The following is a 22,798-nucleotide window of genomic DNA, read 5'->3' as shown; positions in this document are numbered from 1 at the left end:
CCCTCAGGGTTACTTTGACCTTTCCCTAACTCAATTTAATTTTTTATATCCAGACCTCATTATGTAAGAACCAGGACATTTGGGGCTTAAACCGAATTGCCAAGATACATAAGAAAATTCACTCATTAAAGTAACAGATTCTAATATTGTCTTTAAGCCTCCACCAGGTGTGGTGGCACACGCCTTTAAACCCAGCATCAGGAGCCAGAGGCAGATGGATCTCTATGAATTTGAGGTCAGCCTGGTCTGCATCATTAGTTCCAGGCTGGCCAACATTACATTGTGAGACCCTTTCTCAAAAAAAACCCAACAAACTACAGCAAAAATAAAATGTCAATGTCTCATTGTTAAATTTGGGTTCGGTGTATTTGCATGTGTGTGTGGGGTGTGGTTTTCCTATTAATCTGAGATTGCCTATAAGCCTGTAATGTCAAGGCCTTGCTGTGTGTTCTGAGGTTTTTCTGTGGTAATAATTTGGTCATTTTCTAATTAAGTTGAGGAGCTCCCATGCATGTATACACACAACTATGTGTACATCCATGTGGAGGTCAGACAACTTGGGTATCAGTCCTTGGAAATGTCCTTCCTTCCTTCCTTCCTTCCTTCCTTCCTTCCTTCCTTCCTTCCTCCCTCCCTCCCTCCCTCCCTCCCTCCCTCCCTCCCTCCTCCTTCCTTCCCTCCCTCCCTCCCTCCCTCCCTCCCTCCCTCTCTTTTTTCTTATCCTTATTTTTATTCTTTTTTTTTTTTTTTTTAGGCCACGTCTCATTGGCTTGGGTGGCTGGCCAATGAGCCTCAAGGCCCCATGTAACTGCCCCTCCCTCCTGGGTGCTGAGGCTGCAAGCACATATCCCACTGTGCCTAGCTTTTAAAAAGTGGATTCTGGAGATCAAACTCAGGTCCTCGTGTGTGCAAGGCCATTGCAAGCACTTCACAAACTGAACAGTCTCTGCAGCCCCGATTTCTAAAATTAAAAGAGAATTCTAAGTGCCCCTCTGACCATTGCAACTGTGCTGTTTTCCTTTTCAGGAACACACAGCACACAGCGTCCTGTCTGTTGGTGGAGCAGTTACCGATGTGCAGCTGAGTCAGCAGTTTTCTAAGAGAGCCTTCCCCTTTAGCTGTTTACTGTGTGTGGTCCTGTCTTCTAAGCTTGGGAGCCATAGACGAAGCCTCATTCCCAAGAGCTAGGGCTCACAGAATGTATACTTAAAGGGGCCCAAGGAAGCTTAATAGTTATCAATGTGGTGATGAAATAAAGCCGTTCTCAGGGGTCGCATATCAGATATGCTGCATATCACATATTCACATTACAAATTCATAACAGTAGCAAAATTACAGTTATGAAGTAACAATGAAAATAATTTTATGGTTGGAGGTCACCACAACATGGGGAACTATATTAAAGGGTCCGCAGCATTAGGAAGGTTGAGAACCACTGAAATAAAGAGTGTGACTGACCATACTTGGGCAAGAATTGGCCCTCTATGAAACCAACCGACCGCTTCCTAGTGAACCAGTTCTTGGATCTATGTTGCTTAGTGTTGGTTTCCTGTATCTAGCGGTTCAGTTCTCCTTTCCATGTCCATGTTGTGTCTCCTGGTTAGCATCCTGTGTTAGATAGTAAACATGCATCTGTCACTAGAGGGGCCTTGTTTTCACAGGACTCATGGTAGCAGGAGTGGGTTTGCCAAGAAGTAACGATAGTCACTGTCAAAAGCCCTGTAGTAGGGACACGGGCACAGTCAGGAAGCATAGGTGCATGAGAGACAATGCTAATAGATTTGCTGAATTAGAGGGATGCAGAGGTGTTTGTGTGCGCGCGCATGCGTGCGTGTGTGAGTGAGTGTGTGCATGCATGCTTGCATGCATGCGTGTGTGTTCAACAGTGCAGCTGAAAGACTGGTTTATTACTGGGAGAAGTTGGAGAGTCCTGTCTCGCTTTTAGCATTCATACTTAGTATTCCGATTTAGCCTTTATTTTTGATGTCAGTGGGGTGGAACCAAAATGAATTTATACATTTAACTGATCATTTAGAGACATTAGCCAAAACTTTTACGGCACTGTGCACTATGAAGGAGAATTAAAAATTTTTTTTGTCTGCATACCAATGGAACATAATCCCGTTTTTCTCCTTTTTTTCCTTGTAGTTTTATTAGTGCTATCAAATTTAACGACTCTCTGCCCTTCTTTGCTATCATACAAAATGACTTAGATCCAGACATGCTGATTTAGCTTTGAAAGCAAGTTGGGAGGGGAAAGGGAATAAATTATGTTCCAGCAGATTCTCCTTATGTTTGTACCGTTTTTTTTTTTTTTATTTTTTATTTTCCTGATTCTATTCTCTAGTAAGCAGTGAAGTTCTTTTGGGAAGCAAAAGTTAAAGAACCCAGCTGTACCAACACTGCTCTAACCTGCTCCAATTTAGACGCCCCATGTCCAAGTCAGCTGCTTAAGTACTCCATATGCCCTCACCAGGGCCAGCTCTTCAGAAGGGTCCCTAGGCTTCACTGAATGCCTTGCTGTTATCTTGGAATTCCTAATATTTGGATAAGGGGCCCTGTGGTTTCATTTTGCACTGGAGTTTGCTGTTTTAGTTAGATCTGATCAAGAACATTTATGTATGTGCTTTGACAGACATAAACCAGAATGTTATAAAAAAAATAATAAAAGACTGTCAAAACTTACTGTAAGAATCTCCTATCTCCTCCAGTCAGCTGTTCAGCCGTGGTGGTCCTCACACTGAATCATGTGCCCCTTGACGTAACTTGCTGTGGATGTTTGTGTTGGCCGAGTCTTGGTTTGTGGCCCATACTTGGTCCTCGCCTTTCCTGGTGACTCGCTCACTGTTCCTCTGCACTCCCTCTGCACTTGACCTCTCTCTAGGGTGCCGTGCCATCCTGATTTCCTCATCCTCTCACAGCAGCTCCTTCTCTTTCCCTTTCTGGTCCATCTTCAAACTTCTTGAGAAAGTAGGATACACTAGGAGCCATGTCATGCCATTCTCTGTACTCAATCTTCACTGGGTTTAGACTATCTGCAAGCCAGCCACTCCCAAATGTATGAATGTGTTCATGTATCACCTCTCCAGGGACCCTAATCTTTGCATATGATATGGGCAAGCAGCAAGCATTGCAGTATTGGCCTCTAGAACATTCTACTCAGACCTCTCCATCTCACTTGGTGGATATGTGATTTCAGTGACTTAAATTAAAAAAAAAAAATCACCTTGAATCCCATCTTTTTCTTCTAATGTTTTAGGGAGTCTAAGTTCTCTCCTCGAGATGCAGAATCTGCATTGGCCACTTGTTACCATTCATCTGTCTCTGGGGTTCTCAGCACAGCAGCCACCATGTTCCTGTTAAAATAAGTCGAATTTTGCAGGAAAGACTTGGTCTCAGGAAGGCACGCACGGCCTGTATGAGTCCCCTCTGCCTCCCTTGTGCACACAGTGCTCATCTCAGCGCTTGCTGTTTCTTCTTGCTTACTGGTCTCAGCCATGCTGGTCTCTTGCTGTGATTTCAATCACACCACCATGCTGAGTCCTAGAATGCTCTTTCCTGGAGTCTACAAAGTTAACTCTGTTGCTTGTTGAGGTGCAGAATGGCACCTTCCCACGGAACATCCATCCTGGCAGCCTTTCTTATCTCCCTTCTTTGTTCTTGCATTTTGGTCCTCCAGCTGCATTATTTCCTATTCTTTTTGTACCCACATTTCCATATCCTCAATGAAGATTTGTTGACTGCCAACTGAGTGAAATACACATAAGGGAACACCTCTTTGAGTAGGATGTTCTTTTTAATCTCTTTATGCCTATTCAATACTTTTTATTTGTTCATTTGCACATTTTAAAAACAATTTCATGTATATATATATATATATATATATATATATATATATATATACACACTGTTTTTTTTAAAGACAATGTCTCACTTTATGTATACCAAGCTAATATGAAATTTGCAGTGTCGGTGAAGGTGGCCTTGAACTTCTGATCCCCTTGTCCCTGCCTCCCAAGTGCTTTTACAGGAGTGTGCCACCACACTTATGTTATGCTGAGCCAGGGATTGAACCCAGGACCTTGAGCATGGTAGGCAAGCCCTCTAGAAACTCAACTGTAGCCTCAGCCCTTTTCTACTTTAAGTAACTGAATCTTTAACAAAGAGTGATACTTTCCCTAGAAATATAAGCAAGAATCTTTCATCAACAGCTAGAGATAATTTTGTGGTAATTACATGGGATATTTGGAGTCTAAGACAGCTCATCAGCACACTGATGTTTTAACATGTGTTAGTTAAGAGGGTTCTCTTGTTTCTATGTCAGGCTCTTGCGGTGCAGTCCATGTTGGCACGGAATGTGTGGCTGCCCCTGCAGTGGCCTCCTAGTGCTGAGAGTGTGCCCCCATCCCCAGTCGAGAAGTTACCTTTTCCCTGTCTTCCTGTTCCCTGAATTGTTCAGCTCAGGAGTGGGACAGTTCTGTATATGAGCTGAGAGGGAGAAGACTGACAAATTTTGGGTATTGAGACACTTCCTGGAATATGGTTTGCTGTTTTTCCTTCTGTGCTGAATGCTGTCAGGTTGCCTCAGTGTATGCTCCCTTTTACCTCGTGAGTATATACGTTCAAAGTAAACATCGGCTCTGCTTTAAAACTACATATATTAAGATCTCCAATGAACACAGGAATTTAAACATATGGACTCTCTGATTCAGTAATAGTTGTGTATCTCATTTTATAAATAAACCTAACCTGGGAGGAATCATTGAAGGAAAGCATTGGAAAAGTTGTGTGTAGTGCTGTAGAAATGAAACATTGGCTTCTAATACATATATTCTCCTTTTCTATATAGGTTTATTTTTAATTGTGTGTTTGTGCATATATGTGCGTCTATCTGTGGGTATGTGCACATGAGTGCAGGTGCCCATGGAGACTGGCAGATGCCCTGGGACTGGAATTATAGGTAGCTGCGGGTCACCCAATGCTGGTACTGGGATGCTAACTTGGGTCCTCTGGAAGAGCAGCAAGCACGCTTGGCCACTAAGCCATCTCTCCAGCCCCTACATATATGATTGTTAATAGTATGTTATTTAAAGGTACTAATTTCCTTCCTTCCAGCATTGATTTAAAAGGTGCTTATGAAATTCCTTTAGAGCAAACTATTGTTTGCCCTTAAGTACCAGTGTCTTCCTTCAATCGTCCTTTGGATACATTTACCTTTTGCATCAATCACCCCTGTGGTGGTTTGAAAGAAAATGGCCCCCAAGGGGAGTGGCACTATTAGGAGGTGTGGCCTTGGAGGAAGCGTGTCATTGTGGGAGTAGGCTTTGAAATCTCCTATGCTCCAGCTACTGCCAGTTACACCATTTTCTGTTGCCTGTAAGATGTAGAACTCTCAGCTCCAGCTCCATGTCTTCCTGCATTCTTCCGTGTCCCACCATGATGATAATGAACTTAACCTCTGAACTGTAAGCAAGCCACCCTAATTAAATGTTTTCCTTTATAAGAGTTGCTGTGTTCATGGTGTCCCTTCACAGCAATAGAAACCCTAAGACCGCCCAGATTGACTTGTTGCTATTCATAAGCTCCAGGACTCAGGCCCTTTGGTGCATAAGGATTTAATGATTTACCTAGTAAGTTACTGTATTGCTGTCCAGTGCGGAACTTGCCTAATGCAGTTGCTTTGATTAAGCGTTTGTGTGGCTAAGTGCTTTCAAGTCAATCTCAAATTAAAAAAAAAAAAAAAAAAAAGCACAAGTTGTAAGTAGAGAAGAAAGAGCAAACTACCTGACCTCAGAAGCATCCCCAGAATTTCTGTACTGGGAGCTTTTGTAGATTTGGATTCCACATTTGCTGTAAGCTGCTCAAAACCTCTGGAAGAAAACGTCTAAAACCATTTGTATCTTGTATACATTTATTACTCGATGTAATAAAGTTTATTTTCATGAAAAAGAACCCCAGTCTACCTCACCCCCTCAAGCTTCCAATCCTAGGGTAATGGACTCTCACACTGTAGGCTTTCTTCTAAATCATTTCGCTGAGCACATCTGTCAGGTTTATCCAGTGGTAGCCTGTATTGGTCTGTAACTCATTTTCCTTGCTAAGATCCATTGTGCCAATCTGCTGCATTTCTTTTGGCCATTGCTCAGTGGATGAGTGTTTGGTTGGTCCCTCCATTTGGCTGGGATGTCATGCTATTATGAGCACATATATGTGTGTTTTTATATGTTCAGATGTCTTATTTCTGGGTGTATCTAGGTGTGGGATGTCTAGGGCACAGGTAACTCTGTGTTTAGCATTTTAAGGAACCACCAAACTAAAGTCTACCATTCTTCCATCTCTCAATAGCCTGTGAGGGTCCAGTTCCTCACATCTTTACCAAAACATGTTATTGTTTGGAAGGAAGATTGTTTTCAGTAAAAATATAAGGTCATTAACATAGAAAAATTCCAATTAGATTATCTTATACTCACTTGAGGTGGCTCACAAATGAGTCACGTGACACCAGAAACTTGATGCCACTTTGTAGCTTTGTATACAAAACAGCTCATTGGCGTCTAATTACCTTATCATTAATGCTCTCTAGGTGCTTAGGAAATGTAGATTTTTCTTTTATGTCTAATGAAGAGGTAAAGGGTGGCGTGATGATCGTGTTTGAAATGAAGTTGAAAGTTAAGTCTGTTTCTGAATGCAATGAAGTAAAATTGAAATAGGAAAAATTGAATGACAAAATTAAAATTTCAAAATAGAGGACGCACAGATACAATATAATATATGTGGTTCTCAATGATATTGGGGAGAGTGTTGGCATTAGGGTGAGAGGCCCAGCATTTTATTTACTTAGTGTAAATTTCCACCTGCCCATGCCTACTATACTTCTTACTTGGGCATAGCAAACTAGTTCCCAGACATTTCCCAGCAAGCATTTTATGTCAGGTTTTTTTTTTTTTTTTTTAAATACTCAGACTTGGGTTTTATTAATCTAGCAGACCCAACAATATTGTTAAGGAAAATATGTAAATCTGAAGTCACTTCCTAACCCAAGTTGTCTGACTCTTTAGCAGCTTGGCCATCATCCATTCTTAAGCATCAGAAGCGCAAAAGCACGTAGGTGGTCTCTGATTCCACCTCTGCCTTCTTCTTCAGCCTCAGCAGCTGCCATGTATAGATGCTAAAGGGGTGTGCTTCCCCTGAAAAGGGGTGATTTTCTCTGGGGGAAGAACCTTTCTCTCTTTACAAGACTCAGATGAACTCTACCATTGAGAGGGAGCACTTCAGTGCCGAGTCCAATGCTTGGCTTCCTGGAGAATAAGATCCAGAAGTGCACAGAATTTACAGTGTATCTGAGAAAGACAGAGATGAAACAAAACATTAAAAGCGAATACATACTGTCCTTGCATAGTGGAGGCAGTAGGTCTGGGAGATACGAAGACAGAATCAGAGTAATAGGAATAGGAAATGTGGGAAACAAGAAAGGTGACTGCTGCTGTAATGCTGGCATAGCTGTGTGAACCTCTGTCTGTAAGGCATCTGTGGTCAAGAGTGTCTACGGTGTGGCTCTCTGGGGAGAGAGCTTTCTGAGCACAGTAAACAGCCAGCCAAAGAAACTGCTCTACTGTGAGAGTCCCCATGCATAATTGATAAAATTCTAGCCCTGTGGGGGAAATTGATCAGTTTGTTTCCTTAGTAGTTTTTCTGTAAACAGACATTTATTTCAAGGACTTGTGAGAACCTAAAAATTATCCTAACACAAACTCTTTTTTTGTCCTCTTTCCGAGGTTTAGGAATACTGTTGCTTAAGTTGCAAGGATCACCTTCTCCCCATGGCATCTGGATGTACCCTGTGGACATCGCTCTATAAACACTTTCTTTTCCCAGAGGCTCAGCACTGTGCCTGCTCTTCCTCACAAGAATTAGTCTTTCTTCCATCCTTTTATGTCCTTGTACATCTGTTGGTGTTGTCTAGTTTCTCTTTAGCGATGTCTCTAAGATGCCACCCATGGAATTTTCTCCCTGTTGGATGAGCCAGGGTGAAGGGATGGTCTTCTGGGACCTTCTCCTTTTCTTCAGCCACCGTGGACTTGAATGGTTACATTTCCGGCATGTCCCCACCCAAAGGAAAATTTTAGCAGAGTCCCATGTATCATTTTATGAATCCTCACTGCTCCTGTATTTACTGGTTATATTCCAATTTGGGGGATAAGTATTCTTGACTATTAAAATTAAAAAAAAATGAAGTTCACTGCTTTTTTAAGAATATAAATCAATGTGATATTCTCATACTGTCATTTTATATTTATTTACAAGTGATTTTGAAAGTAACTACTAGGGATACTTTGCAACTCTTGATCTCTTTCATCTAAATATATGAAAATCTTCTGTTAAATAACATGCACCAGACCCCTAAATGCATATGTTTGTCTACAAACAAACAAACAAAAAAATCTATTTTGTCTTAGTTTCTTCTGATGCCTTTCTTTCCACATATCAGAACTTTACATGTCAGAAGACAGATCTGTTTTATTTCATGGAGCTGTCAGAACCGGGGGCCACCTGAGCTGTATTTCTTGAACAGGAATGTTGAAGGCTGTGTGTTCTCTAGCATGGCCATGTAATACTCACTGGTTGGGGTATGTGCTCACGTCCCTGCCCAATGTGATAAATGTTAGGGAGTACACGTAAATGTGTCTGTGGATCTTGAGGGAAAGTTTTTATTCCCGTCTGTGTCCTTACATATGATTGCTGGACTGTGGAGTGCTCACTTGGTATGGGAGTGGGTCTTGCTTTCAGTCCTTAATTTTTAACAAATCATAACTGTACATCATCTAAAAGTCAAGTAACCTTTGACTGTTCTTGTCCTGGCTGTTCCTTTCCCTCTCCACCTCCAATAGCCCCTTGTGGCTTCCTGACCCATGTTTCTCTCCTGCTTAGTTTCACATTTCTGTATAGGATGATGATTCTGATACTTTTAAGATTTTTTTTTCACTTTTCGTGTTTTACTCACTGTAGAAGACAAGAATTTAGCCTCCAAATAACCTTTCATCCTAACCCAGTTATGATAAACACTGTTAAAACATTTAGTTATGTCCAAAAGAGAAGACTATTGATTCTACAATGCCAAGAAGTATCTTAGTGAGGAAAAAAACCTCATGCATTTTCATAGTGCATTGCCAATGATTTGCTCTATAAGCAAATTATTAAGGCCTGAAGATGTGGCTGTATATGAATCTTAAAGGCTAACAATGTTAGCAGCCACTTTGATTTAGCAACAGTATTAAGACAGTGCATGAGATGTCTTTGCATGCTGGTATCTTATCCCTGAGTGAGTTTGGTTGTTTTGAAATCCTTGTCAGTTAGAGTCTTACACACCAAACATTTTCCAGGAGTGAGGGTGAAAGTAGTTTATCCCTCCTTCAAAGAATAAATGTGCTAAAGACAAGTTGTTTGAGAGTCACAGATTTGCATGGAAGACCTCACCAGGACAAAACAGTAATTAGCTCAGCATAAGAGATGGATGGACTGTATTTTAAGATCATCATAGACTGTCTTTTATGTGTTCTCTTTCGTTTAGTTTTGATCTCACGTAATTTAATTTGTTTCTTTCTCTTAATTTTTCTCAATATATTCTAAAGAACATAAAACACTACTAAGGATTGCATTACTACTTTGGAATTGCCTTCTTCAGTATCATCGGATGCAGCTTTTCTTGTCAGTCTCTATGAAGAAGTGTCATAGAACAGGCTGTCATGTTTTAGCAGCTCAACACAGTGGGAGTTCTCCAAGTTCACTTTTGGTAAACTCAAGGACAGTGTAGCTAACTCCCGTAGATGAATATCTTAACACCCCCCTCCCCTTCCCCCATCCTTTTCTTCTTTGCTTCAACAGACACAACATTTTCAGAAACCATCTTTTTTGGCTTTCATTCATGCTTGTTATTGTTCCTACCTGTAAAACACTCTCACTTGTAACAGTCTGAATGTCGACTTAAACCATTCCGGAACTCTGCAGCTTCAGCCGAAAGTAGTCAGGCTAAATGCACTCCTTCATTTACTGAACAAGTGAGGTTGCTTACACATTCTTTTTCTGTTTCTTTTGGCAAAGGTGCTGAGGCGTGAACTGAAGGAGAAAGAGTATTCTGTGCTGAACGCCGTAGACCAAGCTCGAGTTTTTCTGGCTGATCAGCCCATAGAGGCCCCCGAAGAACCAAGGAAAAACCTACAGTCAAAAACAGGTGAGACTGGTGCGAAACCCATGTTTTAGGGGAAAAAACAAAACAATAAACAGCAACAAAATGAAAAACAAACAAGCATCATCTTCCTCGCAGCATCAAGGATCTAAAAATAACAACTTGTGGCATCTGTATATTTAGCATAAAATTGAAACAGGGATTTCTTTCCTAGGAAATAGCAATGCATCACATAGTAAATTTAAGAGAAAATTTCCTGATGTATCTTGGGGCCACCATGTCATTATTAAAATGTTCACTGTTGCTAATAAAAGCATTCTGGTGCATTAAAAAAACAAACCACCGTGCAGAGCTGGAGACACGGCTCAGCAGTTAAGAGCACTGGCTGTTCCACCAGAGAACCTGGGTTGGATTCTCAGCACCCACATGGTGGCTCACAACCATATGTGACTCCAATCCCAGGGGATCTGATGTCCTGTTCTGGCCTCCAAGGATACCAGGTACATACATGGTGTGCAGACACACATGCAGGCAAAAATACCTATATACATCATATGAAAGTAAATAAGTCTTTGTCAAAAATGTTGTTCAAAGTGTTTTTCCATCATTCCCTTTACATTGGAAAGGCGGACATGCGGAGTGGCTCATTGTGTCTAGCAGTGTGGGTTATGGATAGTTATTACTTGTAAGGGGGTGGGGTGGGAACCCTTCCCCCACTGAAGCTGGAATTATATATGTATCACTTATCTCCAACACACACCCAGAGTGCATTCAGTGTCTTTCCCACCACTGCCTTTTATTTTCTGCTCTTGCTCTCACTGTCTGGGGAAGCAGCTTGCTGGAATCCCAAGTCAGGTGAAGTCTCACTGTAGTCGAAAGATTTCTCTGGTCCCACCCAGCCCTGTGGTCCTGCAGCTGCTAATAAAAAAAAAAAAATCACTCAGAGGCTTAATATTATTTACAAATTGTGTGGCCTATGGCAAGTCTCTTGCTAGCTAGCTCTTACATCTTAAATTGACCCATTTCTATTAATCTATATTTTGCCACCTGTTCCCTGGCTTTACCAGTCTGCTGGCATGTTGCTCCTTGGGTGGCAGGCTGGCATGTCCCTAGACTCTGCCTTTCTCTTTCCTGTCTCTCCTTGAATTTTTTGCCTAGCTATAACCTGACTTGCCATAGGCTAGAGCAGCTTCTTTATTAACCAATCATAGCAACACATATTCACAGCATACAGAAAGACCATCCCACAGCATCTCACCTCTTGTCCAACTAAATCACTCATGGTTATCTTTCCCTTCTTTGAAAAGTAAGTTTTTCCCAGGGCTATTGGCCCTATGCTTCACTGGGCTCTACATCTGCAGATCTAACTGACATGGCTTAAAATTATTAGGAAAATAATTTGTATCTGTATTAAGCATGTACAAATATTGTCTCATATCAGTATTGCATAAAATCTGCCGCGGGGCAGTTATTTACCCAGCCTTTGCATTATAGTCAGTGATTTAAGTAATCTAGACATGATTTAAAGTATCCAGAAGGCTGTGCTGCGTAGGCTGTATGCAAATGCAATGCTATTTCACCTGAGGGGCTTTAACCGCCACTGTTCTTTGGAGTCTGTGGAGTGTCCAGGGACTGATGTCCTGGACAATAGGAGCTGTGTTCCCTGTTGCACATGTATTATTTACCCACCCAGAGCGTGCACAAGTCTGTGCAATGCTTACACATTGCTGTTAAGTCCAGGTTCTCAGCCTTTTATGTATGGTCTTGGGATAGTTATAGGGTTAAGCAGCTGCTTGTTTCTCTCCCCCCCCCTTTTTTTTGGAGTTGGGGGGGGGCATCTTACAGCTCTGGTTGCCCTAGAACTCACTTTGTCGACCACACTTCCTTGGAATTCACAAAGATACACCTGCCTCTGCCTCTGGAGTGCTGGAATTAAAGACTTGCACCACTGTGTCCAGCTGCATTCCCTACTTTTAGCAGCACTCGTCTCCTGTTTACAACACATAATATTGCCCATGCGTTATCTGCCTTCCATTTTAGTCTGTTCTGATGAGCGAGCGACTCTCAGAGAATCTGACCCTGTTCCTGTCCTGGTGGAACTTCCTCACTGATGTGTCATTGCATACTGAGAAGTTCTTGATCTAGCATGGTGTTTAAGATCTGTGTGAGCAAAGCTTTCCTATGTGGTCTTAAAGCCTCCTCAGTTTTTCTTCTTACCACTGTCATGGTTCTAGTTCTTGATGTCAAAATTCCTTGAGTGATCCTGGTTGTTCTACATGCTCTTATTCTGTCTGTTTCTTTAAAGATCCCCTGCTGAAGATGCTTTAGAGATTCCTGATGTCCTTTAGATAGAAGGTTTGAATGGTTAAGATCCATAGAGGTGAACCAGTAAGATCCACCCAGGGCTCCTGAGGGAAATTACCTGCTCGGGTCCCGGCCCCACCCTCTTTAAGGCTCCAGCTGCTACTGTAGGGTTCGGCCCCTCTTTTTTTTTGCAGATACTAAAGTCCCCTTCTTTACCCTGGGTTAAGTGTTCCCATTTTACTAACTTCGTCCTGTATAGTATCATATATGTACGAGCACTGGGTTAGATTCATAAAGAACCTCTGTAAAGTGTGAGATAACCTTTTATTTATTATTCTGCCTTTACCTACAGTCTCCTCCAGGAATGTGTTTGTGAAACAGAGATAATAATCATTTACTACCAACATAAAGCATTGAAACTTTAATTTTTTTTTTAAATTTTAAAGCAAAGAAAATGAACCAAATTATGGAGAATTATTAGGAAGAATTCATCTCCTCAGAACTTGCTTTTCTTCTGCAGCCGAGAGTAGGGATGTGTGGTGGATTATTGATTTATCAGATGAAATGAAACCAGACTCCAGCTACTTAGAGCAGGTGACCAGTGTTTATGGAGATTCTGTCCCAGAGTGATCCCCAGCCTCTTGCTGCCCTGCATCTGCTTTTCTCACAGTTCTTGCCCTTTGCCTTAGGAGTTCTGTCCTCTGGGTTGCTGAGCCCAGAACTCTTCTAATCACCACGGGCCTCTTTGTTTTTCGTCACCCAAACCCATTCCATCAGCAAGTCCCATCCTTGCTACATGGAAGCTACACCAGAATCCCTTACCCCTGCATCTCACTCCCAGCCCCATCACCCCTCGCTGGGATGACCAACTATCCTTTTCAGCTTGGCTCTCTCCTCTGCCCTCCTCTTCAGAGACTTCCTTCCCAGCAGCCATGATGAGTAACTGAAAATGGGAACCTGTTGGCTCATTCCTGGCTGGTTCTGTTTTCTCCAACCTGTTTTCCCCATTGCTCACGTTCTCATCCCTATTTCTGCCATACTATGTTGCTGTTTCTTGAGTGGTCAGAAGTGCTCCAATCTCCAAACCTTTGTGCATTTCTTTCCTCTTCCTGTAGCCTCCCTGACCCTCTTCTAGGTCCTTATGCTTACTGCTGGCACCATTACCTTGTCCTTCCTCCTCCTTCCTCCTCCTTTCTCCACCTCCCTCCTCTTTCTCCTTCTCCCTCTCCTCCTTCCTCTCCTCTTCCACTTAGGTTTTTATCCAGATGTAGTGTCCTTAATTAGTCCTTCCCTAGTATCCCCTGCTACAAAGTCTCCCCTTCCTTACTCTCTTTTCTATGTTTCCTGGTGTTTGCTGTTCAACATGTTCTGCATTTGGGCTGTTTGCCACGTGTACTCTCATGCCGTCACTTCCTACCCGGAGGAGTGTAAGCTCCATGAAGACAGGGCTTTTTTTTAAACTGAGTACTTGAAAAAAAGTGTGTGTGTGTGTGTGTGTGTGTGTGTGTGTGTGTGTGTGTGTGCGCACATGTATTGGGAGGACACAAATGAACATGGAATATCTTCCTCAATCATTTTCTACCTAATATTTTTAGAGTTTCCCACTAAAAATGACGCTCACAAAAAAAAAAAAAAAAAAAAAAAAGATGCTCACCAATTGGCTAGACTGGCTAGCCGGCAAACTCAGGATCACCAGTCTTCACTCCAACAAGCATATGCACTATGCTTACGTATACACAGAACCATGGCCAGCTTTTTAAAGCAGGTGCTGGGATCTGAACTCAGGTCTTCATATTTCCGTAGCACTCACTTTTCCCACTATCCATCTCTTTCGATGATGTATTTTTTTTTTTTTTTTTTTTTAGTATCTGGCAGTGCTGGATGCCTCTCGCATAATTATTGAGTGAAGAAATGTATCAGCAGACCAACTCTAGGGATGGGTGAGACCCCTAAGATACATTTCCTAAGAAGGATTTAGTTTAATTGATGACACCTAACACAGAGGTCAGCAAACAAATCAACGCCACTACCCCCAATACCACGTGGGCGTGCCCAGGGCCTTGGTTGTACGCCACAAAGGACAGAGCCTTTGAGGGTCCGAGTGGAGACAGTTGTCCCTAAGCACACCCTTGAAATGAGGGAGGAGGTGACTAGACTAGAGGTCAAGGGGCAGCCATGATGCATACAGCAGGCCAGGCAGAAAGCCAGGGATGTTGTACAAGGAGCAGAGTGTGCTGGGAGATGATGAGCCGTCTGCTTTCTAGGGTCGGTGGAGGCTTATGCCTGGGGAAGATGAAGGCGTGTGTGTGTGTGTGTGTGTGTGTGTGTGTGTGTGTGTGTGTGTGTGTGTTGACTCAGATTTTGGGGGGACCTGGAAAGTTGGACAGAGCTTGTTTACTTCATACAGTGGGGAAGAAGATGATCTTATACTTTCATGTGTTTAAACCTGGGAGAAAAAAAAGAAATGGTTCACATGACCTCGTGGTACTTAAAGCCTTGCCCTAGACTGCTTTTCTTGCCTCTTTGCCTCTCCAGGACTTGGCAGAAAAGTGAGGAAGGACATTGACAGTGAGATGCTTTTGTAGCGGGTATGCACTACTTCCTGTCATTAAGGCTTCATGGTGCTGTTAGCACTCCTGGTCGTCAGCCATTTAAAGCCTAAAAGCTACTCCTGTAGCTTCTTTCCTTGGCTGATAGACCCAGCAGATTGCTCAGGTCCAGTTTCCAAACACCACATCCGGGGGCTGGTAAGAGAAAAGTGGTATATATCAGTTTAACTTCATGGGTTTTTCCGGTTTGGTTCGGTTTGGTGAGTAACCATTTTCCAACCCTTTCCTTCCTTCATATTATTCTCTGTAATGGTAGCTGATTTTACCTGCTGTTAAAAGTAAATGGAGGAAAATTATCCATAATAGCTTTGATACTTTTGTTGTTTACTGTGACTTATGCACAGCTGCTATCCGAAGCAGGGACTATTTGAGCATTAGTCATCCCGTGTGGTACTAAAGTACTCAGTGTTGGACGCATTACTGCTAGCCGAAACCGTGTTATGGTTTTTCAGTTCTATTTAATAAGCAGTTTTTGAATATGCTCTATATATTGTGCCCTAGGGCACAAAGATAGATCCATCTCTTTTTAATTCCAGAAAATAATTTTCTCCATCATTTTTCTCTCAAATGCCTTTTTCTCTTGCAAGCCCTGTTCCTCTCATTTTCTGTTATCAATTCTATTAATAATACAGTGTTTCATGGATTTTTGAATATTCAAAAGGCAATACCTCCCAGCATTATTCTGTGTGGGGGTGCATGTGTGCATGTGTGCATGCAGAGGTCAGAGGTTAACCTCGGGTGTCTTTAGTTGCTCCTTACCTGTTTTTGAGACGAAGGTCTCCCACTTTTTACTGGTAGCTCTAGATTTAGCTGTGCTGTCTGCAGAGCGAGCCCCAGGTATTCATATGTCTCAGCCTTCCTGCCACTGGGATCACAGGCCTGTGACACCACACCTATGTAGGAAGAATTTTTCGTCCTTCCAGCCCGCTCCCAAATACCCACACAGAGACTTAATGTTAATTATAAATGCTCGGCTGGTAGCTTAGACTTGTTTTTAACTAGCTCTTATAACTTACATTAACCCATATTTCTTATCTACCCTCTGCCACGTGGCGGTACCTTCTTTCAGCATAGCAAGTTCATCTTGCTTCTCTCTGTGTCTCCTCAAGACTCTGAGACTTCACCCTTCTTCTTCCCAGCGTCCTCTTAGTTTGGCTCTCCAGCCTAACCTTATCCTGTCTTGCTATCGCCTCGTCAGCTTCTTGATTAAACCAATCATGGTGACATATGTTCACACAGTGTAAAGGAATATTCCACATACCTGGCTTTTGAAATGTGAGTTCTGGGGATTGGATTCAGGTCATCGTGCTTGCCTGGTACACACTTTACTTACTGAACCATCAGGCCAGCAACCAGATGATCTGCCTAAAGCCCAGCATTAGCATTTCTTTAGAGTGCGATCAGGGCTTCTCCTGCTGGGCCATAGAAGAGTAATTGAGTAGAGACTTGGCCTCAGCTTTTCTGTCTGACCATGTCTAGTGCCACACACTCTCTGTTTTATGCTTGATGTCCACTGAATACCAGATTTATGCTTTTTGCAGCCATGATCTGCCTTGTCTTAACTGTTCATCTTGTTTTTTTTTTACCCATATAGTCTCTCTACTCTGTTTTCCAGCTCTTCCCTCATATACTGGAACTCGACTTGTTCTACCATACCCCCTCTCTACCAATCTCAGCCCATTCTCAGCAACTTCTTAAACATGTTGCTGTTCGATTTCTTCCATGATCCCCTGGCACTCTGTCCTTAGGCCACCAACGTCGGGCCAGAAGCTTAGCCCTTCCTGGTGCCTCAGTGACTTACTGTTTATTGAGGATCTGAATGTGTGAGTGATTTGAGCGTCTACAGAAGATGCAATGAGGGAACATACTGATCTCACTCTGGGTGCGGGCAAGCTGTCAGGCACTTCCTTACAGACACAGACTCATACTTTATGACAAAGTGGAAGTGATGAGGCAAGGACAAGGTTGACAGGAATGACCACCACCAACTGACAACAATGAGGAGAAGGACAGCAGTGTGGATACTAGATAAGACCTGGAAAATAAAACAAGCCTGGGTCGCCACTGAAGCTTTTTACAATCAGGAAAACCTGAAGCTATGAATTGCGGTTTATTTTTGAAGGTAGACTAGGAATCCATTGGAAGAAACTCCAAGAAATCCTACTGTATTTTAATAAATTTCCTTCCAGAAGTGAGAACCATAAAGAAATTGGGTTAAATGGTATCATGTAATTATCTGGAAAACTCAGCTACCAAGACAACAGTTTAGAAATGATTCAGGTAAATATGATTTTTAATGGAGCTAAAGTTACATTAATAATCGTAGGAAATTTAGAAAGCTTTATGTTCATCCACTTGTCTGAACAAAGTGGTACTAATGTCATTTAATGAATCATATCAATATATTTTTTTCCTTTTAATGCAAATTGCTTTTAGTTGCTTGTTCTCACCCACTTTATAATGGAATATACATTTCTTGTCATTTGTATTTTTCTTTCTACTTTTAAAACTGTTTTTGTGTTCATTCTTTGAGCCATATGAATTTGTTAGACAGATTATAAGGTACCATTTTTCATTAAAAAAAAAAAAAAAGGGCCGAGGGCATCTAGCACTGCTGACCAAGGTTGTTGAGGTAATGAGAGGAAGATGCAGGACCAGCAGTAAGCTTGTGCTTATTGACCTTCCTTCACCCCTGGGTTTTCACTGGCTCTTGGCCCATCACGGTAATTTCATCTCCTCCATCTCTGCTCATGCGGAACCCTCTGGCCACTGACCTCCTCGCTCCTTCTTGACTCTCCATGTCAAGAACCTCTTAGCCTTGCACACATATTTCTTGGTTCTTCTTTGCGCTGCCAACTTCCCCTTGCTGTGCTCAGTCAGACCTGCATTGGAATTCCTGTGCTGTGTTAAGGATCTGCTCACTGTGGGATTCGCAGCCACAGGCGGACCCTACCCTCCCACCCCATCCCCTCTTCTCTAGAGATAGCCAGGGAATATGGCATTTTCCTGACTGTTCATCACCACGAATAATAATAATTACTAATATATTATAAAATAGTATGTTATTTTATTCATTAATTTTCCCATAAATCAGCTTTAAAAATAATTCCAATTGAAGCCTTCCTGTTACCCTGACTACCATTTCATGCTCTTCCAAGAATCACTTTTGTTTTGTATAGTAGGCTCATCAACTTTGCTTCATTTAAATGATATTTCGCCAATAGTCATAAAACATATAGTTCTTAATGTGTTTACCCATGTATAGTTGTATGTTGTATGTATGTCAATGCTATACATATAACTAATTGTATGTGACTAGACCTGGGGTCAATGGTTAATAATCACCTTTTCAGATCGGTGTTTCCTCCTTGGCTCTTTGATGGCTAGTTATGTGTATTAGCAGTATTTGTTTTATCTCAGTGTATGCTGTATTCTTTGAAATACTAAATGCTTCATAATGTTTCAGGAAGCCAAATAGCAGTAGTGTTTCTCTTTTATGGAGACTCATATATTTTATGATCTGGTCCTGATTGAAAACTGATATGGGAAGGCCCAGCTCACTGTGGATGGTCCAACCCCTGGGAGTGGTAAGAAAGTGGATTGAACAAACCATGGGGTTCAAGCTAGTAAGCGGCATTGCTCCGTGGCCCCTGCATCAGCCCTTGCCTTCAGATTCTTCCCCTATTTGAGTTCCATACCCTGACTTCCCTCAGCAATGGAGGGTGACCTGAGAGTTGTAAGCTGAAATACAGCCTTCCTCCCAAGCTGTTTGTGGTCACGGTGTTTTTATCACAGCAGTATAAACCCTAGGACAAACAGATGTGACCATGGAGCACTACTGGACCTGGTGCGATGGGAAGATGGGTGCTTATCCTTTGGAGAACTATGGACAGATGTCAATTGTGAAATAACATTTTAATTCTATGTCAGTCCATTTTATACCAGCAATGACCAACGTGTGCAGGTAAAACTTCATGGTCATTGAATGAGCGACAATGTGAAATTGTATAGTTTAATGGAAGGTCCTTTTGTATGGCTTCTCTAAGTAACTTAGGGCTCCATTATTTCCTTGTAGCTAATAAAATGAGGCCAAATTCCACATTACCTAGCAGAAATAATTGGGCTATTAAAACTAGCAGGTGGATTTTTCCCCTCAAGGCTTTTTATTTATTTGTTTTCCTAATAACAGATTTATCAATTCAAATCCCTTTATTGTGAATGGTAGACCCTCATGCTTCTAACAAGCGTCCATGCTGCCACACGCTAGACCCAGGTGGCCCCATTACTGGGGGAGGAGAGCAGGGATACAACTGGAAGTGGCAGCAGCTGAAATGCCACCCAAGAGCCTGTCCCTCCTGGCTTCCCTTCTGCCCCTCCAAAAATTTTCATTTTCTTAGCTTTGCTCTCACAAGAGAGGGATCCGCTGCCTCTCTTTAGACCTGGAGCCTCAAGGAAAGGACTCCCCTCACTCAGGTTGAGTCACAGGATCAAGGTTTCCTAGGATCGGCAGGCTCCCACTATGAACGTGCGATGAACAGAGAGGCACCACCCACATAGGATGGGCAATGGAGAGATGCTACATAGATGCTCACAGCAAGCCGGTACTTATCAGATGTCAATACTGAGCCAGGATCTAGCCTAAGAGGCCACCATGCTGTTCATTCTTATACCAACTCTCTGCAATAGCAGTGTTTTCTACCCATTTCACAGGTAGGGAAATTGAGGATGGGCAGTGCAGAAGCTGTGCAAGTTATGAGCCAAGATTTGTGTCCTTAAACTTGGTGCTTGTAGCCTCTGGGGTTTTTGTCTACTTCTGTATATATTCCTTAGTATGCCTTTATGTCCAGTAGAAATGCTATTTCTTTTTCCTTTAGGAAACCTAGAGCATAATTAAATGCATATAGCTCCTCTTTGTACCCACTGTTACATTTCCCCCGACTGAAATACCACACTGCTTACTTAATAGAGTCACAGGCCAGTTCACTGATTCCCCGTTACCGAGGGAGAAGGTGTTTAGGCAATGTTAGAATTTGTCTTTTTAATTTTCACATAAAAAGTTGAAGTATAAGTAATTGCTTTCAGGCCTGTAGAGCACAGCAATAATTTAATTAGCTTCCCAAGTCCAAATTAGAAGGGTAAAGTTGTAATGCATCAAAGGGCATAGCAAAATATGCTACTTTCTCCAGTGTTCTAAATTACAGAGCAATAGCTGGATCCTCCCAAAACTAAAGTTCTGTAATATCTATATGGATGTAGTGGACCAGTCTGGAACTGAGGAAGCCCCTGGATTGGGCAGAAATTATAAAAAAGCAAAATATTTTTTTCACGGTCATGAGTATCATTGCAATGAAATTCCATTTAAGAATTGAAGTTGTATTTACTTAACATCCATTGAAATAAACACGTCGGCATTCTTGACGTTGAGAACAGAAGTTAGTGTGATGGACAGCGACATTTTTAATGAATTGCCTGCCATCTGCTACTTTCCCTAGTCAGCGCTGTGACCATCAATAAAACACATTTGCCTCATAAAATATATAGGAGCAATTTACAGGGATGTATTTTATGGGGACCTACATCTGGGATGTTACTTTCTGGTTTTAGCATACAGGGCAGTTAAGCATGAGGAGGGTATGATGCTTTTGTTATTGTTGTTTCTCAGCTGAGGGCTGCAAACTCCCAAGGTATCACCATGGTTTAGAAGATACAGTGCCAGCAATGGCATAGATGTCCCTCTTCAGTTCAACTCCCTGCTTATTTAGCCATGCATAAACTAAAGGCATACTTAACTTCTTTCATAAGACTGTCTAAGCTTGGGCAAAAAGCTCCTGAAATTTCTTACATACAGATCACTGCCGTCTGTGTGTGGCTGGGAAACACCCCAGACTGTGGGGAGAAATGGACAGTAATGTGGCCAAAAGGAGATTTTAAAGATGTGTCTCCTGTCCTTGGATTCTGTGTGTGTGTGTGTGTGTGTGTGTGTGTGTGTGTGTGTGTGTGTGAGAGAGAGAGAGAGAGAGAGAGAGAGAGAGAGAGAGAGAGAGAGAGAGAGAGAGAGAGAGAGATTGTTGTGGGTGGGCATGTGTGTGAGTTTGCCCATGACTGTAGAGGGCAGAGGACAGCATTAGGTATCTTCCTCAATGACTTCTTCAGCTCAGTTTTTGAGAGAGTCTGTCCACTGAACCTGGAGCTAACTGTCCAGACCCTTCAGTCCCCACCTCCCCAGCACTGGGATTGCATACATACTGCTACACTTAACTTTCTATGTGGGTGGTGAGGATTCAAACGCAGCTCCTCACACTTCGTGGCAAGCAGTAAGGACTGAACCATCTCCCCAGCGCCTATCTGTTAATTTTTTTTTTTTTAAGAAGAGAAAGAGAGTAGAATGGGAGAATATCTTTTCCTTTTGGTTGTTACGCTGTACCAAGAGAGCTATTCTGTTGTGGGATGGTCTGTATGTCAAATGTGTTGCTGATTGGTCAATGAATAAATCACTGATTGGCAGTGGCCAGGCAGGAAGTATAGGCGGGACTAACAGAGAGGAAAATTGAGAGAACAGGAAGCTGGGGAGAGAGACATTGCCAGTCGCCATCAGGACAAGGAAGATGTAAAGTACCGGTAAGCCACAAGCCACGTGGCAAGGTATAGATTAATAGAAATGGATTAATTTAAGCTGTAAGAACAGTTAGCAAGAAGCTTGCCACGGCCATACAGTTTGAAACCAATATAAGTGTCTGTGCTTACTTGATCGGGTTTGAGCGGCTTGGGACTGGCGGGTGAGAGAGATTTGTCCTGACTGTGGGCCAGGCAGGGAAACTCAAGCTACACTATTCATTCCTTTAACAATACTCACTGAATGCTCACCACATGCCTGATGATACTGGGAATACATCTGACGGCATGGCGGAATTCCTTGTCCTGTGGACACTGATGTTCTCAGCGTCTCTTCTCCCAGTTCAGTGCCATCCCCTGGCACCAGTGTCTGCTTGTTGCTGTCCAGTGTGACAGTGAATAAATATGTTGTCAGCACAAGGACATTCAAGTGATACACTGCTACAGAAAGTCGGGAGTTGGCTCTCTGGTTGCTAGCACAGGCCTCACTTTTCTGTTCAGGTTCTCCTCACCCTTCCTGTCCCTTCCCTGGGTGTTGATGTCATTAGTGTCTCCCCGGCTTTAGCCTCAGCTCAGTGCTGTCTTTGCTACTTTGGCTCACTCTGCAGGAAGAATAAAATCTCAATTACCTCCAGTGATTTTCCATTCAGAAGTGCCCTTAGTGAGCGAGGTCCCCTGGCCCTCAGGGGAGCCTCTGTACCTGTTTCTTCCTCATGCCCCACCCTCCTTAATACCTTGCATTTTGTGATTTTGGAAGGTATTCCCTACCTCTCTTTTCTTGGTCATTTTTATTTCCATTAGATGTATCTGCATCTTGTCCGCTCATTCCTCTTCTTTTTCTTGCTTTTGGATTTTCCATACCACCTTTCGACTGTCTTCATTGAAAGATGTGGTTTACACATTTAGTGGGTTGACCGACTCTCAGTGGCCTGTAGTTACTCTCATCCTTATAATTCACTAGATGAGCATAATTAGAAGTCCTGACCAGCGGAGGGCCATTGATACTCTTGTGATCTGGTTCTTAATGAACTGCTACCGTCAGTCTTCCCACAGACTAGGATGTGGGCAGGGTCCTCTTAACCACCGAGGG

General features: G+C 42.5%; 1 protein-coding gene across 9 annotated transcripts in view; it reads left to right on the top strand.

Annotated features, from left to right (window-relative positions):
* Positions 1–22,798, top strand: part of Utrn (utrophin) — a 497,313-nt gene that overhangs the window by 368,063 nt on the left and 106,452 nt on the right. For all 9 annotated transcript variants that reach the window (XM_052751043.1, XM_052751044.1, XM_052751047.1 and 6 more), the window contains one exon: positions 10,099–10,228. In XM_052751043.1, the coding sequence (XP_052607003.1) occupies positions 10,099–10,228 (130 nt within the window). The remainder of the gene's footprint in view (positions 1–10,098; positions 10,229–22,798) is intronic.

This window comes from Peromyscus californicus, unplaced genomic scaffold (genome assembly GCF_007827085.1).
Source record: "Peromyscus californicus insignis strain IS unplaced genomic scaffold, ASM782708v3 Scaffold_22__1_contigs__length_63687245, whole genome shotgun sequence".
In the NCBI taxonomy this organism is placed as follows: domain Eukaryota; kingdom Metazoa; phylum Chordata; class Mammalia; order Rodentia; family Cricetidae; genus Peromyscus; species Peromyscus californicus.
Note: the sequence above shows the minus strand (reverse complement) of the source record. Positions and strands in the feature narration are given on the sequence as shown.